This window comes from Macrotis lagotis, chromosome 2 (assembly GCF_037893015.1).
Source record: "Macrotis lagotis isolate mMagLag1 chromosome 2, bilby.v1.9.chrom.fasta, whole genome shotgun sequence".
Lineage (NCBI taxonomy): Eukaryota > Metazoa > Chordata > Mammalia > Peramelemorphia > Peramelidae > Macrotis > Macrotis lagotis.
Window position 1 is genome coordinate 32,943,111 of NC_133659.1, and position 15,977 is coordinate 32,959,087.

General features: G+C 48.7%; 1 protein-coding gene across 2 annotated transcripts in view; it reads left to right on the plus strand.

Moving 5' to 3' along the window:
- EIF2B3 (eukaryotic translation initiation factor 2B subunit gamma) overlaps positions 1 to 13,486 on the plus strand; it is an 86,848-nt gene extending 73,362 nt beyond the window's left edge. Inside the window, exons 11-12 of one of the 2 annotated variants that reach the window (XM_074221580.1) lie at positions 6,946 to 7,049; positions 12,570 to 13,486. In XM_074221580.1, the coding sequence (XP_074077681.1) occupies positions 6,946 to 7,049; positions 12,570 to 12,622 (157 nt within the window). In that variant the 3' untranslated portion in view covers positions 12,623 to 13,486. The remainder of the gene's footprint in view (positions 1 to 6,945; positions 7,050 to 12,569) is intronic. The other variant, XM_074221579.1, reaches the window with a different exon arrangement.
- The last annotated feature ends 2,491 nt before the right edge of the window (positions 13,487 to 15,977 follow it).

Genomic DNA, 15,977 nt, shown 5'->3' on the forward strand with positions numbered 1-15,977 from the left:
AAGAACTTGGAGGCCATTGAGAATCCTCAAACTTCTATATCATGAAGAAAGAGGCAGAAGATATTGGACAGATGAACTAGTGCAGAAAGTCACAAAACATGAAATTAACAGACCAAAAACAATAGTTAATAAGTCAGAACTATTTCAGAATAAGCATCTGGGTGCAGTCAGATCACTGGCTGACACTGCCTCCATTTATAGCATATCCAGCTTAACCTGATTAAGCAAACTGCTGACCCTGAAAAATGAGAAACAGAGAAGAGTAAAGACTTTGGACCCAAAGATTTCACCCATTTCACAAAGAAGTTCCTTCAGAATCCTCATTGGGTTGTAATCTCATCAATGAGGAACATTCTCTCCAGGGGTGCAGCCCACAGTCCATCTGGGCCATCCTTGTCTCTCAAGGAGGATGTTGTGTACTGAGATGTTGTGAAGATAGAGAAGACAAGAACTGATTGGATATATGGCATAAGTGAAAGTGAGAAGATGAGGATGATACTAAGGTTGATAGCCTGGTTCATTTTTCCTCACATGTCCTTCACCTCTCAAGTGAGGCTGTTCCTCAAGTAGTCCCTTTTCCTTTCATCATTGCCTCACATTGCTCAGATGTCTTCTCCTTCTATCTCCTTTTTCATTCCTGCCCCATGTGAAAAAGTGTCCACTCCCCTTGCCAAGATCAGCCCCTCCACAAGCACCCTTGATCCCTTCCCCTCCCATCTTCAACAAGTTATTCCCCACTATCATCTCCACTCTCACTAATCTTCAGTCCCTCCCTGCTGCCCACAAATAGGCCTGATGATCCATCTTTGATCAAACCGTTCTCACTAGCTCTTCTGTCTCGTCTCTCTTTTAGGGCCAGTCTTGAGAACACATTTCTGCTCCTTTAACACTCTTTTAAATCCTTTGGAATCTGGCTTCCAACTTCATTCCATTGAAACAGCTCTCTCCAGAGTTAGCAGTTAGCTCTTAATGGACAAATCTAAAGATCTTTTCTCACCATTCTTGTCCCTCTTCACCTCTCCACAGCCTTTAAGCCTACTACCTGAAGCCCTTTCATCCGAGATTCTCTTTGTTCTCTTGATTTTTGTGACCCTATTGACTCTTACCTGCCTGACCACTCCTGTCTCCTTACCAGATCTTCATCCAAATCATGCCCACTAACTATGGATATCCCTCCAGGGTCTTATCTTAGACCTTCTTCTCCCTATATATGACCTACCTTGGTGAAGTTTCTATTGATTTAGTTATCTCTCTGCAGATGACTTTCAGATTTATATATGAAGCCCTAATCTCTTTCTTGAGCTTGTCATGAATCAGCAACTGCTTATTCTATAGGCATCTCAAACTCACTGTTTCTTTCTTTCTTTTTTTTTTGGAAGGCAATGGGGTTAAGTGACTTGCCCAAGGTCACACAGCTAGGTAATTCTTAGTTGTCTGAGACCAAATTTAATTCAATTCCTCCTGATTACAGGTTCAGTGCTCTATACACTGTTCCCCAAACTCAGTATTTCTAAAACAGCTCATCATCGCACCCCTCAAAGTCTTTCCTTTTCCTGACTTTTGTTATGTCAAAACCATCGTCATCTAGTAACCCAGATGTATCTTTTTGTCATCCTCAAATCCTCACTCATACTTACTCTACATATCCATTCTATTGTCAAATTTTGTCATTTCTAACTTAACCACATCTCTTGTATTTTCATCATCGTCATAGGATGACATGAACTGTCAGTCATCAAGTATTTCTTAAATTCTTACTATGTACCAGTCACTGTGTTTAGTGCAGGGGGAACAAAGAAAGGCAAAAAACTACCCCTGCTGTCAAGGCACTCACATTCCAATGAGAGAGATTACATGGAAATAACTATGTAAAATTTATATCTATACAGTACCATTGGAAAATAATCTCAGAAGTAAGGCACTAGTGGGGAGGAGAGGAAGGAGGGCAACCTGGAAAGGCCCTCACAGAAAGGGGTGCTTGAGTTGAGTCTTGAAGAAGCCAGATCTTCTAAGAGGCAGGGGGGAGGAAGATATCCAATGCAAAGACCCGGAGATGGGAGAATGGAGCGTTGTATTCAGAAATGGCCACAAGACTTGGGAAAATCCTGGCTATATAGCAAGGGATCAGATTGTAAAGGGCTTTAAATGCAGAACAGTGGACTAATAGGGAGCCTCTGATGTTTATTGAATAGGAGAAAGACACGGTCAGAGCCACACTTTAGGGGGAGACCAACCAGAGTGCTATTATAAGCCAGGCTTGCTATTGTCCACACGAGAGGTAATGGTCACTTTGTAAGTGAAAAGTAGAAGAGATGGTTTGAAGGTAGAAATAACAAGACTGGACAGCAAATTGGGAAGAATGGGTTATAAAGTTCATCAAACCTAACTTTATCATTTTAGAGGGACTTGCCCAAAGTACCACAAATAGTGAGTGGAAGAGCCAGGGTTTGAACTCAGATCCAAGGACCCTTCCCTTGCACTATGTTGGTGATTACTTTTGTTACTGAGTTGGGAAGATACTTGTGTGACAGACTTCACTGAGAAGGTTATTACAATCATCTGGGTGAGAGGTTCTTGTTACTGCTCTGAAGTTGACTTTATTCTGGGCAATGATGGCTACTCAAGGTTTTTAAACAGAGGAATAAATCCACTTGTTCAGTCTACTTTGGGTGTCCAAAGAAAGTTTATTCTTTTGAGGGAAACAGCATGGATTCAGATAAGTCAACATAAAATAGATGATTGAGATAGGATTTGTACTAATGAAAAGAGGTGGAGGGGCCCATTTTGATGGGAATATTGAGGGTGGGGAATGAGGAATCAATCTGAGCTAAATAATAAAGATTGGTAAGTGCCAAAAAGAGGAGTGTGTAATTTGGGCCTTGAGGCAATAGGGAGCCTCAACAGGGAAGTTTCTGGAATAATATAGTGACATAGAACTATGTTTATGGAATGTCAATTGGTGAAAAACTTTTGTACCAACAAAATCAAAATCAATGTAGTAAGGATAAGAAGGAAAGCTGTTAATTGGGGGGAAAAAATCTTTTCAACAGATGTCTCAGATAGGGATCTGATAGCCAGCATGTCTAAGAAGCTAACCCAAATATCCTGAGACTGTGTATCTCTCCAAAGGACAAGTAATCCAAATTAGGAGTTTCAAATTATTAACCATATGAAAGGAAACAATAAGAAAAATATAAATCAGATAAACTCTAAAATTTCACCTCATACCCAACAAATTAACAACAAAAAAAAGGAAACTGTGGGTGTTGGAGAGGTTGTAGAAAGAAGTACACACAGATACACTGTTGGTAGAACTGTGAATTGGCCTGACTGTTCTGCAAAACAACTTGAAATCATCTTTAAACAGTGACTAAAATGTTCAAACCCTTTGATTTTCACCACACAGTTTAAATCCCATCCAAAGACCACAGACAACCAAATATTTAAAGCAATGCTTTTTGTGGCAGCAAAGAACTGAAAACAAAGTTATTATCCATCAATTGTTGTGGTTCATGAGTGGAATGGAATTTCCTACTAAGCTGTTAGAAATTATAAATGTGAAATGAAAAATTCCTAGACACATGGAAAGTCCTAAGAACTGAAGTGTGTAGAGTTGGGCAGTGACCACTAGCATCATCTCCATAGAGGAAACAACCACTAAGCCACGTTCTTCCACTTGAAGAAGGCCTGAGAGAGGAAAACAGCCTTCTCTCCATCTAGGGACCATTCTTCAATGTCTAAGGCAAGACTGGCCTTCCCCCCTTTGTTATCCTGTGTTTCAAGGGCCAGTGAGCTTGAGCAAGAGGAGGGACATCACAAAAATGGAGGTGATACTTTAAAAGGAAACCACAAAAAGATAGCATTAACCAGGTTTACACTAAATCTATGGGACTTTCACTTTGGCAGCTGTGTGGTCTGGAGTTTGAGAGGGGCCAGGTTTGAAGCAGGGAGACTGAGGATGAAGCTGTCGCAATCCTGATGCTAATGGACAGTTATGTAAGGGAGACAAGAGGGCAGGTCCAAGAGCTGTCATAGAGGCAGCCTTTAGCACAGTAGCTAGCACATGGTAGGAGTTTAAAAAGCTGTGAGGCGGGGCAGCTAGGTGGCATAGTGAATAGAGCTCCCCGGCCTTGAAGTCAGGAGGACCTGAGTTCAAATCTGGCCTTAGACACTAAATAATTATCTAGGTGTGTGACTTTGGGCAAGTCACTTAACCCCATAGCCTTGGTGGGGAAAAAGCTGTGGGGAGGGAAGACAAGAAAAGAGTTGAGACTGGCAGCAGAGAGAGGCTGCAGAGTCCTACAGTAGTTTCTGTTGGCCCTCCCCCCATACACAGCATGAGCTGGGGCAGGGGGCTCATGGATATGCAGCCCGGCTTCCAACCTCAACCAGCCTACATTCTTCCCACTGGCAAACTGTGGGTCTTGGATCTGCCTCATGTCCCATTAGGTGACTCACTCATTCCTGTGCTCCAAAAGTGGGGTGAACGGGAGGTAATTGCTTAACTGGATGAAACATGCAGAATCCCCAGCCTCGGGGCCTCCATTCAATCCGGCCTGCCCAGTAGCCAGTCTGGGACCCCAAGGCCTCCCCATGCTTATCCTTCTTGGGTCTGAACGGCCACAAACGTGAGCCCCTCCTTCCAGAAATGCTCCTCGTTTTCCTTGTAGAGCCTCAAGCCATCATGGGGAGGATGTAATTAGGGTTTGGGTTTGGAATTCCTGCTGGCTCTGCACATGTGGGCGCCACAGTCTCCTCTCCCCATCTCTGCTCTGCAAACATAGCTTACCCAGAATTTCCAGCCTCTACTTTCCAGGGTGGTCCTGCCCTGCCAAGGGCCAGGCCAGTTACAGGCCCTTGAGTCAGCGTGAGCCAGGCCTTGGGAGAAAGGTGCAGTAGAGCCGCACATCATTCTGCTTCCTAGACTCTTTCTGTCTCATTTGGGAATTTTCCCAGGCCCTGGACTGCATCCTTCCTCAGTCTTTCCATGCCCTTTGCTTTTTAGCTCTGCTGCTCTGCCACAGGGAGGAGTCAAGATAGGGTTTAGGACGCCAGGGCTCCTGTTCCCCTCCAAGCCTCAGCTTGTATGTCCTGGGATGGAGCCTTCTTGGATGGACCTCCCCCCAGGACAGACCAGGCCCACCCAAGAACAAGACTGGGTTGGGGCTCTTTCCCCCTTTCATGCAATCTCTGACCTTTTAGAAAAACAAAACAGTGATAAAGAAGGGCCTGGAATGTTACAGACTGTGTACATTTGTCTCTGGGTTTCTTTTGAGGTTTGTTGTTTACAATGGTGAGGGGGGGAGGAGTGGCTAGGCCTTCCTGGGAGTGGGGCTGTTTCCGGGGGGTCTCCTTCGGTGGTCTGCACCTTAAGTCCTTGTAAAGCTTCCCCAGCCCCCCTTGGCCAGGAGGCCTCTTTGCCAGTTTCCTCCCTCCTTCCCTGAATTTCCCCCACCTCTGTCTTATATCTGCACTCCTGGTACAGACCCCATCCTGGGCTTTCCTCCTTTATGCTATCACCAAGGAATTCCCAAACTTCATTCTAGAGAGGAGGGAACATAAGCCTGGAGAGGGGTGAAGTGACTTGCCCCATATCACAGAGATTCCACTGGGAATTAAACCCAATCTGTCTGAATCCTAAGAACTCATAGTGATTTAGCTCCTTAAGATCTACAAAGGACTTACATGCCTGATCTCACTTGTTTTGCATCACCTGAGGCAGATCTTGTTATAGCCCCATTTTACAGATAGAAAAGTGCCTTGCGCAGTAGCAGAGACAAGATGAGTGCCAATCGTCCTGAGTCCGATCTGGACTGGAACCTAAAGCTCGCCACTACCTCCTCCCCCAACTTGGACATCCCTCAGGAGGGCTTCTGTCCTGCCCAGCCAGGCCAGCCGGCACCTCCAGGACTGAACTGGTCCCTACCCAGCAAGGGCTTGGCGGGCTCTGCAGGCACTCCAGGTCAGGTCCAGTGGGTATTCCCATGTGCACCTCCCTTCTCAGGCTCACCCAGCTCAGGATGGAAGGAGTCTCAGTCTGGCTTGTCTGAAGATTGCGCTCGTTTAGCATTTTCCTGGTCTGAGGAGCTCAGGCTCAGTGTTGGCCTTTGCCCCCTCTGTGCTGGATGAGCCTTGGGGTAGAGAGTATTGAAGTGAAGCTTCAGGAAGGGACATAGACTTCCCCATGATAAAGGTCACTTCTCCTGAAAGCTGCTTTCCTCTAGCAGCAGTAGCTTCTCCTGAAGTGGCCGTGGGACAGTGGGAGCCCCCACTGACTGGCCCACATGAGGGGAGGATTTGGCCACATGTGACATGGTTCCCTATTGCTACAAATAGACAGGGCCAGATGGTGGTCATGGATTGACTTTGGGGATCCGGTTTGGTTAGATATCAAGTATCTCAGCTAGTAATAGCGACTGCAGGAAAAATAATGAAGCAACTTCCCTGGTGGACCCATGATGAAGACAGCAACTCATTCCAGAGACAGAGACGTTGGAATCTGAATACAGACTGAAGTACACTTTTCTTTCTCACTATTCTTGAGGTTTCTCTGTATTTTTTGGGGGGGCGGTTATGTTTACTCTCATAACAAGATTATTGTAATCATTTAAAAATAAATAAACCAAAAAAAAAAAAAGAAGTATTTGATGGGCAGAAGTTGAGCCATCCCATTCCCTCAGCCTGACGGTTCCTCCCAGTCCTGTCTACGTTGGACCCCCTCCCATCTCAGGGTTTGCCCATTCTTTATGCTGGTTATTTGGATTGAGCCCTTTGCTAATTGGGCCCGGCTTCCAGGTGTGTGCGTGGGCATATTCATATGGACACCCGCTTGCACGTGGATACAGGGCTTCTCCCTGCAGGGAGGAGGGAGCGTCAATCCTGGACCTGGTCTAGGCCTGCTGGTGCCTTAGGCTTCTCCCAGGTGACCAGGCCTCTGTGTTACAGGTGCAGCATCCAGAGCAGTGTCATCTGTAACAATGCTGTCATTGAGAAAGGTGCAGACCTCAAGGATTGCCTTGTTGGGAGTGGTCAGCGGATAGAAGCCAAAGGTAAGGCCTGGGGCCAAGGGCCAGGACCATGGAGTGTTGGGGATGGCTTGTTGGATCTTACCTGGCTGGTTGCCTGCTTCAGTCCCAGCTGGGGCTGAGCATGCGGGCATGGTAGAAGTACCAAACCATAGAGGTCAGTGCAGTGGCAGCGTCAAAGGGAGGGGAGAATGGAGGCAGGGAAGAAGGCAGGGTCTGTCTGTTGACAGCAGATCTGCCTCCAGGAATGCGATTTTTGGTCCTTGAAACTTCCAGCTGCAGCAGGGTCAGAGCTGTATGGTAGAGGGGAGGTAGTGAGGTGCCCAACCCCTAACTCAACTCACCTCTTGCCCCCCAGCAGAGAAAAAGAATCCCAGTAATGCTGGTGCATTCCTCTGGAGCTCCCTCAGAGGGGTCTGGTCCACCCGTATCCACCCAGGAATCCCATACAGCCACATCTTTGTCATCCTTCCTGAGCAGAGGAAGGGAGGACTAGATAACCTCAGTGCCCCTTCCACTTTAGACTGGGGTCCAGAAGGAAGGTTCCCAGAGATGAGGGGACCCTGAGGCCATCTGTCCTCAGCCTGGAGCCTCCAAGGAGAAGGAGGAAAGGAGGGTTGTGGGCTCTCTTGAAACCAGCATCAGTAGTTTTTTTTTTTAAATAGAGCTCCAGCTGAGGTTCCTGTACCTCTAGAAAGGGGGGCGTCCGATGCTTCCAGAAATAAAGGGTCGAAGCCTCCTCACAGCCTTGTCTCTCCCCTCCCAGCGAGGTTTGTCTCCAGGCATTGAGTTTGGGGGTCTCCTTTGCCCCTTGTATTTGTATTGAAATGTTCCAGGCTTTGAAAATCAGCGACCCACACCCCCGCCTTCCCAGAGGCAGCAGCTTCCTCCGGGTCTAGCAGAGCAGCAGCTCCAGGGCAGCCAAGGACTGTTTCCCATTTGGTAGAAAGGGCTCTAAATTAGGGGATGTAATGGGGTGAGTAAACAGCACACAGGACTGCCTCTCAGGGCCCCGCTCCCGGTGGGCCAGCGCCTGAGGCCTGGGCCACCCTCCTTTTCTCAGCCTCCTGCCCAGCAGCTGTCTGCCCGCCTACCCAAGCCAGAGAGGGAAGCAAGCGGGCCGAGCTTGCCCTCATCCAGCCTGGGGCTGACCCTTCTGCTGACTGCTGCTTCTCAGACCTCTAGAACTGGACGTCCTAGAGAGTTGGCCAAAGCAGAATTCATTAGCTCTCTCCCTAAGTCCCCCTCCCACCACCCTTCTCTCTGTCCCACGAGTCATCTTGGACACCCCCCCCCCAAGCTGTCATGTTGATTTTTTCCTTTGCTGCATCTCTCGAATACAGCCCCTTCTCTCTGACACCCCCCCACCCTGGTGCAGGCCTTCTTCACCCAGGCCTTCGCAGCCACTGCCAGCACCTCTGCCTGCCTTGAGCCTCTTCCTGCTCCAGTCCATTCTCCTTTCAGCCACAAAAATGAATTCTGAAATGGAGCTCTGTCATCTGCACTTTACCCCCCACCCACGGAACTCCAGTGGCTGCCCATGGCCTCCAGCATCAAGTGCCACATCCTATTTGTCGTACAGGCTCTTCTGACCATGTCCCACCCCTTTCCAGTCTCCATACTTCACACACACACACATACACACATGCTTACTTTCCCACACACACACTCTGTCTCTCACACACTCTCACATTCTCTCACATACACACACACATGCTCACTCTCACAGACACATGCTCCCTTTCTCTCACACACATACCCACACTCAGTATCTCTCACACACACACACTCACTCTCTCACACACATACACACTCAGTCTCTCTCATACTCACACACTCTCTCATACATATACATACTCTCACTCATACTTTCGTGCATGCATACTTGCCCACTCACACACACTCACTTTGACACATACACACACACATACACTCACACTCTCACACACATACTCTTGCACATACACACATGTGCACACACACTCCAGCTCCTCATGACCCAGGATACCCCCTGGCTTCCTTCCTGCTCTTGTACACAATTCCAGGACTCCAGACAGTTTGGCTGACTGGCCCAGGCCTGGCGCGCCCTTCCTTCTCATCTCTGCTCATGGCTCCCTTCAGGTTCCACTTTTTTAAGGAAGCCTTTCCCAGGTCCTTAGCCCCCCCCTCCCATTCAATTGGGAGCTCCTTGGGACAGAGACTTGGCTGCCTCCCTCTGTCTCCCCAGCACTTAGGCCGGGTCAGGAGGGATGGAAAAACTGGCATCTGGAGACTCTGGGAGGGCTCCTCGTCAAAAGCAGTGCTCAGAGGAAGCTAGGAGGGTGAGATGAGGGGAGCACTCCTGTGACTCTCCCTGGTGCTAGATGCAGCCTCGCCTGCCCACAGGGACTGACTTGAGCATCCAGTCTCTGCCACCACCTTAGTCAGCATTTCTATCCCTCACATTTCACTTGCTTGCATTTGAACCTTGAAATCCTCTTTAGGATCTTGAATCTCTCTGACACCTTCAGGTCACAGTTTAGAGAAATGTGGTCTGTCTTCTTTCACTCAGGAAATCAGTCGGTCCCGAGCACTTATTAAGTTCCTATAGTATTCACAGAAGTAGTAGGTACACTTAAAAATGTAACTGCCCCTGCCTTCAGGGGGCTTATATTCTAACAGGAGATAACAGAGACACAGAAAAGTATGAGCAGAAGAAGTAACATGAAAGAAAGAAAGCTGTGGCTTTGGAGGGATAGTGTCAAGAGTGACTTGGTGTAAAAGCCAATGGTATTTAAGCTGAATCTGGAAGAAATCCCAGGAATCCCAAGAGAAGATGAGGAAAGAGGCGTTCCAGGCCTAAGGGTCTGCCAGTGTTGAGGCCAGAGTTGCAGACCAGGAGAGTGTAGGGAAGGGAGGGATGCATCACTCACAACTAATAGGGAGTGGCCCCATTTTGCTGAAAGATGGCTGGGTGAGGAAGGGTCTTGGGACCATACCAGGAGAAGAATGAAGGCATGAGATATATCCAGCCTGGGGAGGGGAAGCTGCAGGAGTGACAGTGACTGGTATATAGAAGAGAGCTTTGGCTTGTTCTGTTGGGCCCCAGGAGCACAGAGGATGGGGTGGGGTGGGGGGCATCCAGGCCAAGCAACTTGAGGCTGAGGTATAGAAAGTTTTCCTCCTGAGGAGTCAGCAATCAGGAGCACAGGCTACCTCCCATTTGATTGTCAATGAAAGTCATTAGCCATAAGAGTGGGGACTGAGAGCCAAGTCCAGTGAATTCCAATAATGAATCCTGTGTCAGCTTTCTTGCTATTTGAATCATAAGTAAATGTGAGATATAGTCATTGTTTCCAACCTAATGAAAATGTGCAATGAAAAATTTGATGCAGCTAGTTGACATGATTCATTATCCACTCCAGTAAGGACTTTGCTGTGTTCTTGGTTGGGTACCTGTGTTGTCATTTTGCGACTGGTCTGTAAAAACTGGGTAGGAATTCTGCTGGCAACAAGGAAGGAGCAGAGATATAGGAGAGCCAAGCAGGCTTGTGGGAGTACTGTCTCCAAGCTCATTGTGGGGGCAAAAGGGAGAAAAGTGATGAGAGATAAGGCTGCAGATAGGTCATGGTGGGTCGGGCTTTGTTGCCACCAAAGGACTTGGAACAAAGGAAAAGTATGGCCAGATAATTCTGACAGCATGTGAAGGCTAGACTGGAGGGAGCACAGAGAAAGCCCTGTTCAAAGCCCCTGGGGACCAGGGAGGGATGGACAGATGGACAGATGGACAGGCAGCTCCCACTCCCACTGATTATGGGAGGTGACCACATTCATGAAAAGTTTTAGCTTCAAGTCAGATGGAAAGACCTCAAAATGTGAGGCAGCACACCCTTTTTCTTATTTTCACTGACAAATGAAACACCATAGGTTGCTAATGCTGAGCAGTTGACCAGGGCCAGTACTGTGGCCTTTCCAAAATCATCCAGAAGAGGCAAGAAATTCACCCCTGGGGCGGCTAGGTGGCACAGTGGATAGAGCTCTGGCCTTGGAGTCAGGAGGACCTGAGTTCAAATCTGGCCTCAGACACTTAATAATTACCTAACCATGTGGCCTTGGGCAAGCCACTTAACCCCATTGCCTTGAAAAATTTAAAAAACAAACAAAAAAAAAACACAAAGAAATTCACCCCTGAGAGGGCAAAAGGGAGAGCTTGGGCAAAAGTGGAATGACTAGTGTTTGGAGGCCAGTTGGAAGCCACTGGGAGGGGCAGGACTCACTGGGGACCAGTAAGGATGGGCCCCTGCTGGGCAGGTAGAAGGGAGACTGGTAGAACACCCAGCTGGAGGACAGGTCCTCATCCTCTGCATGAAGGTGGGTTCAAGTGGGGCCTGGAGACCCAGCAACTAGGAACATTCCTTGGGGGATGTCCACATTGTTGTTCAAGAGGAGGAAGTGGAGAGGTCAGCTTTCATCATCGCTGTGACCCCAGCAAGTGAATGAGGATGAGCATTGCTGATCTGACCAGAGGAGACAGAGGCAGCTTTCCCTCTCCTGTGCCCCACTAATAAGGCAGCCCCTTTGGGATCTTTTGGAGATGCCTGGAGAGGGGGGAGGAGCCAGCAGCTCACCCACCTGGCAGGCTGCACCTGGAACAGCTGGAGGTGCTGCAAGTCAGGGCCAAGAGTCATTGGCAGCTGCCTGAGTGCTCAGAGAGGAGGTTGGAGGCCCTCTCTCTGTGCATCTGGGCTCTAGGCTCTCTCCCCTTGCTCCAGCCTGAGAGGCCAATGGTCTTCAGTTGGATTCCTCTTTCTTTATCTCCTTATTCTTCTCTCTGGATGCTTTCACCCTCCAGGGCCCTTGCTGGGCTTCTCTGTCTAGCCAGACCCACCCAGCCACCTTTGCCAGTACCATCTCCAAGCCCCAGAGTCACTGGTTTCTGTTCCTAAGATATGGATGGTGCTGTCCTTCCATCTCCCCATCCTCCTCTCTCTCTCTTCTCTTTGCTTTGTTACCCTTCTTCAGACTCCCCATGAAAGTGGTCCATTGCCTGGTGGGGCAGTCTTGACTCTTAAGGGGATCTCTACTCTTAAGGGGTCAAGCTTGAGCAGGACCAGTCTGAATCTCTCAGATCTCTTCCCCCAAAGCACCAGTGTTAGGACACTCATCCCTTCAAGGCTGGCTGAGCTGTGTTTGAGGGAGTCTTTGAGATCTCTCCCCAACCCAGCTCCCTACCCCCTCCCTATTCCAAATTTCAGGACTCTTACTCATTCCCAAAGGTTCAGTGATTTTGGGGGGGGGGGCAGGGAATGGGAGAGAAAAGAAAAGGTCAGAGGCTTCTCCTTAACCTGAATGGTCCCTGGCCAGAACAGGATCATAGCGATGTCCCTGGGAAGGACAGTGTAAAGTTCTCTGGAGAAGAAGGAGGGTAGAGATGATATTTCCCAAGCCAGAGATGGAAGGGAAAAGGATGCTTCTTGAACCCCTCCTACAGCTGTTGAAGAACCCCAGTCAGGCCACAAAAGAATAGGTTTCACTCTTAACCAGCCTTTTCCCTTCCTTTTCTAGCCAAGAGAGTGAATGAAGTGATTGTGGGGAATGACCAGCTCATGGAGATCTGAGGTTGCTTGTGGCTCCATCTCTCCTCTGAAGTCTCCCAGGATCAGGCAGAGCCCCCCAGACTCTGCCGATCGCAATGACTTCCCTGCCTGGCTCTGTTTGTATTGATCTTCCAATAAAGACTTGACTCCAGTGGGCTCCCTGGACTCCTCAGACACATGACCCTCGACCAGAAGGACCACACAGTCTGCTGTTGAACAGTGACACATACCATCTGTGCTGATCTAAACAGAGGTTCTCCCGTCTGGGGCCCTGCTCGGTCTTACCACTCCCCCCTCCCCGCCAGCTTCAGGGTCATCCAGAGTGAGATGGCTAGAGGGCACATCCTGCCTAGCTAGGGAGCCCAGGATACAGCCCTCCCAGGGATTAGTTCTTATCTCTCCTCCTTCCCCAGCAAAGGGAAGTCTCTTCTGCCCCGAGTCTAACCCCCCAAGTAGAAACCGATTGGACTGCTCTCACTGGCACCTTTTTGAGCCCAGTCACCCCTGGAAGCTGTAGATTAACAGTGACTGGCTAACCTGGTTGACATCCTGGGTCAGGCTCTCCCAGCACTTGCTGCTGATGAAGCTAAGTTAGAAAGACCTCAGGGGTTAGCTAGTGCCCTAAACTGTTCTCTTCTTCACTAGCCCATTCCTTATATCTCACAGAAGGTAGGTGAGCAGGGAACTGTACCCTCCTTTCTCTTCTCCCCCTCTTCTCCCTGCACAAGGTGGGAGTGTGAGGAGGTTTCTTCTCTGCTTTTATGACCTGCAGGTGTTTGGTGGGAGATAAAAGTAGGTCCTGGGGTGAGATTTCATAGCTCAGAATTATCAAAGTGAAGGTCCTCCCAGTGGGTGGCAGTAATTAAGAAAAATAATTTGAAATAATAGTTTGTACATTATTGCAAAAATCCCAAGGCCTGGGGAGTTAACTCTTACAAATCTGGCTTGATCTTGATGCTGGTGGTTCCTGCCCTAGAGGAGTTGGGGGAAGGAGGAGCTGCCTCCCCATCTGCAGGGTGGGGTTGGGGGAAAGAGGGTGGGAGGCAGGAGTGCAGAAGCATCCCCTGTTTCCTTCTGTTCTCTCAGCTCCCAGGAATGACCCTACCCAGCCAATTGAAGGTGGGGAGAGGGGGTATTTTCCATAGCTAAATTGGAGAGCATCTAGGATCTAGGAAGAAGTGGTGGAGGAAGCCCTGCCCCTACCCCCAGGGAGAGATCCAAGAGTTGAAGGGACCTCAGAGGATTTTTATTCGCAGTTGCTCATTTTATAGATACAGAAACTGAGGCCCAGGGAGAAAGTGGCCTGTCCTAGGATGGTGTGCCACACTAGTCAGATTATTTTTTACATTTCTGAATTCGGTTCTGGGAATCATATTTTAGGAATAGCATTGATAAACTTTAGACCGTCTAGAAGAGGGTGACCAGGTGGAACAGGGTTTCAGGATTATGCTGTTCTGGGATCCGTGGAAGGAACTGAGGGTTGTTTAAAGGAGATCAGAGCTATTAGGGGACAATGATGACCATCTTCCAGAAACTGGAAGGTTGTCACTCAGAAGGATCCCCTTGATCCTACTTAGCCCCAGAGGACAGACCCTGGAACAAAGACCAGTGGAGGCTGGCTGTCCAAGAACCTCCAGCCATATTTGTCCCAAAAGAGAAGGGGCTTCTAGGAATGACCAAGAGGGCCTCTACTGGGAAATGACTCCTGGGAGAAAATGCTTCTCAGGATGGACACCATGGTCGCATGGTCTTATTTGGGTTCTTGGAATGGCCATATGTGAAGACAAAATCTTGATTCCACAATGAGGCCTCCAGAAAGGTCACTCTCTTCTGTCCCTTGGACCACTGTCACTGACCTCAGGTACTTGCCTGAACCCTGCAATGTTTAAAGAGGACAAAGACTTCCTGGACAGTTTGCATCAAACTGGAGAAGCTCTTCCCCTCCAAGGGCATTGCTGATGTGGTCTTTCACAACATTGGGCTCTCTATCCTAAGGTAGCCACTCCTGAGAGATATGAAGAGGATGCTGGCAATGCCACCCCACTCAGCAGGGTCAGGTCTGTCCTCCATGGGTCAGCATTTATTGATCACCTATGATATGCTCTGGGGCTATGAACTCCATTATAAGTAACAAAAGGTGAGCAGTGTGTAGTAGATGGGGGAGGGAGAGGTCCCTGAGCTGGTCCTGAGAGGACACGGAGGATTTTGGCAGGTGAAAGGATGAACAAGGTCAGGGAGCTAGAAAAGTCATGATTTGGGGAGCTAAGATCCTGCAAGTCCTGGAGAAGCAGCAAGATGGAAAAAAGATGGAAACTGGATTGTAAAAGGGCCAGGCTTGAGGGCACTAGAGAGCCATTGAAGGTCTCTGAGCAGAATAGTGACAAACTCATACCCTTTAAGAGCCTCTCGGAATAAACCAGGTAAGAGAGCATGAGAATAGGGAGGAAGGGGCAGATGGAAGAGGTGGCAGCACTCTAGTGGGCAAGACTGCATTTTTCAAATGAGCATGAGGGAATATTCAGAGATGACTTGCCAGTTCCAGCCAGACAGAAAAACAATCCTTGGCCTTTCTGTGTTGTTTTCTCCAAACATGATCTCATTTGACTCTCAAAAGACCCAGGTGGTCAAGGAAGAGGGTGGTGATTCAACTGGCAGAACCCTGGATGTCAGTAAAAGGAGTAGATTGAGGACAGATGGTGTGTTTTAGAAATATTGTACTCAAGAGGTCAGACCAAAATCCAGGAGACATATCCTGTTGTCCTTGGATCTGCCAGTCTCCCTAGCCCTAGGTCCGGCTACACTGATATGGCTCAGCAGGCCCCTTGGTCTTTTTTTTTTTCTTTAGGTTTTGCAAGGCAAATGGGGTTAAGTGGCTTGCCCAAGGCCACACAGCTAGGTAATTATTGTCTGAGACCGGATTTGAACCCAGGTACTCCTGACTCCAGGGCCAGTGCTTTATCCACTGTGCCACCTAGCCACCCCTGATCTTAAGGCTCTTGAGAGAGGTTGGGGGACCTTGGAGGAGGGATTAGAGTTTGCCCTGCCAGAATAAGCCTGTCCTCCAGGGCCTGGGAGCTGCAGGAGGACCCGAGGGGGTACCAGATGGGGCAATGGCTCAGCTGCAGACGCAGCTGCTTCCCACTTCTCTAGAACTCTGACTCGTTATTAGCTTGATAACAGGACAGATGCTGGCTCCGCTTGCCCTGCTTCTTCCCAGTCTGACCAACACCTATCACCTGCTGGCAGATAGCATCCTGGGCTAACCAATCTGGAGAAGACTGGCTAGAACAGAACTGCATAGTCTTCCCTGTGCCTAAGGCTGCTGGTACAAGGGGAAGACTGGTGCCTTTCCCTATTCTCTCTCTCCCTCCCCCAA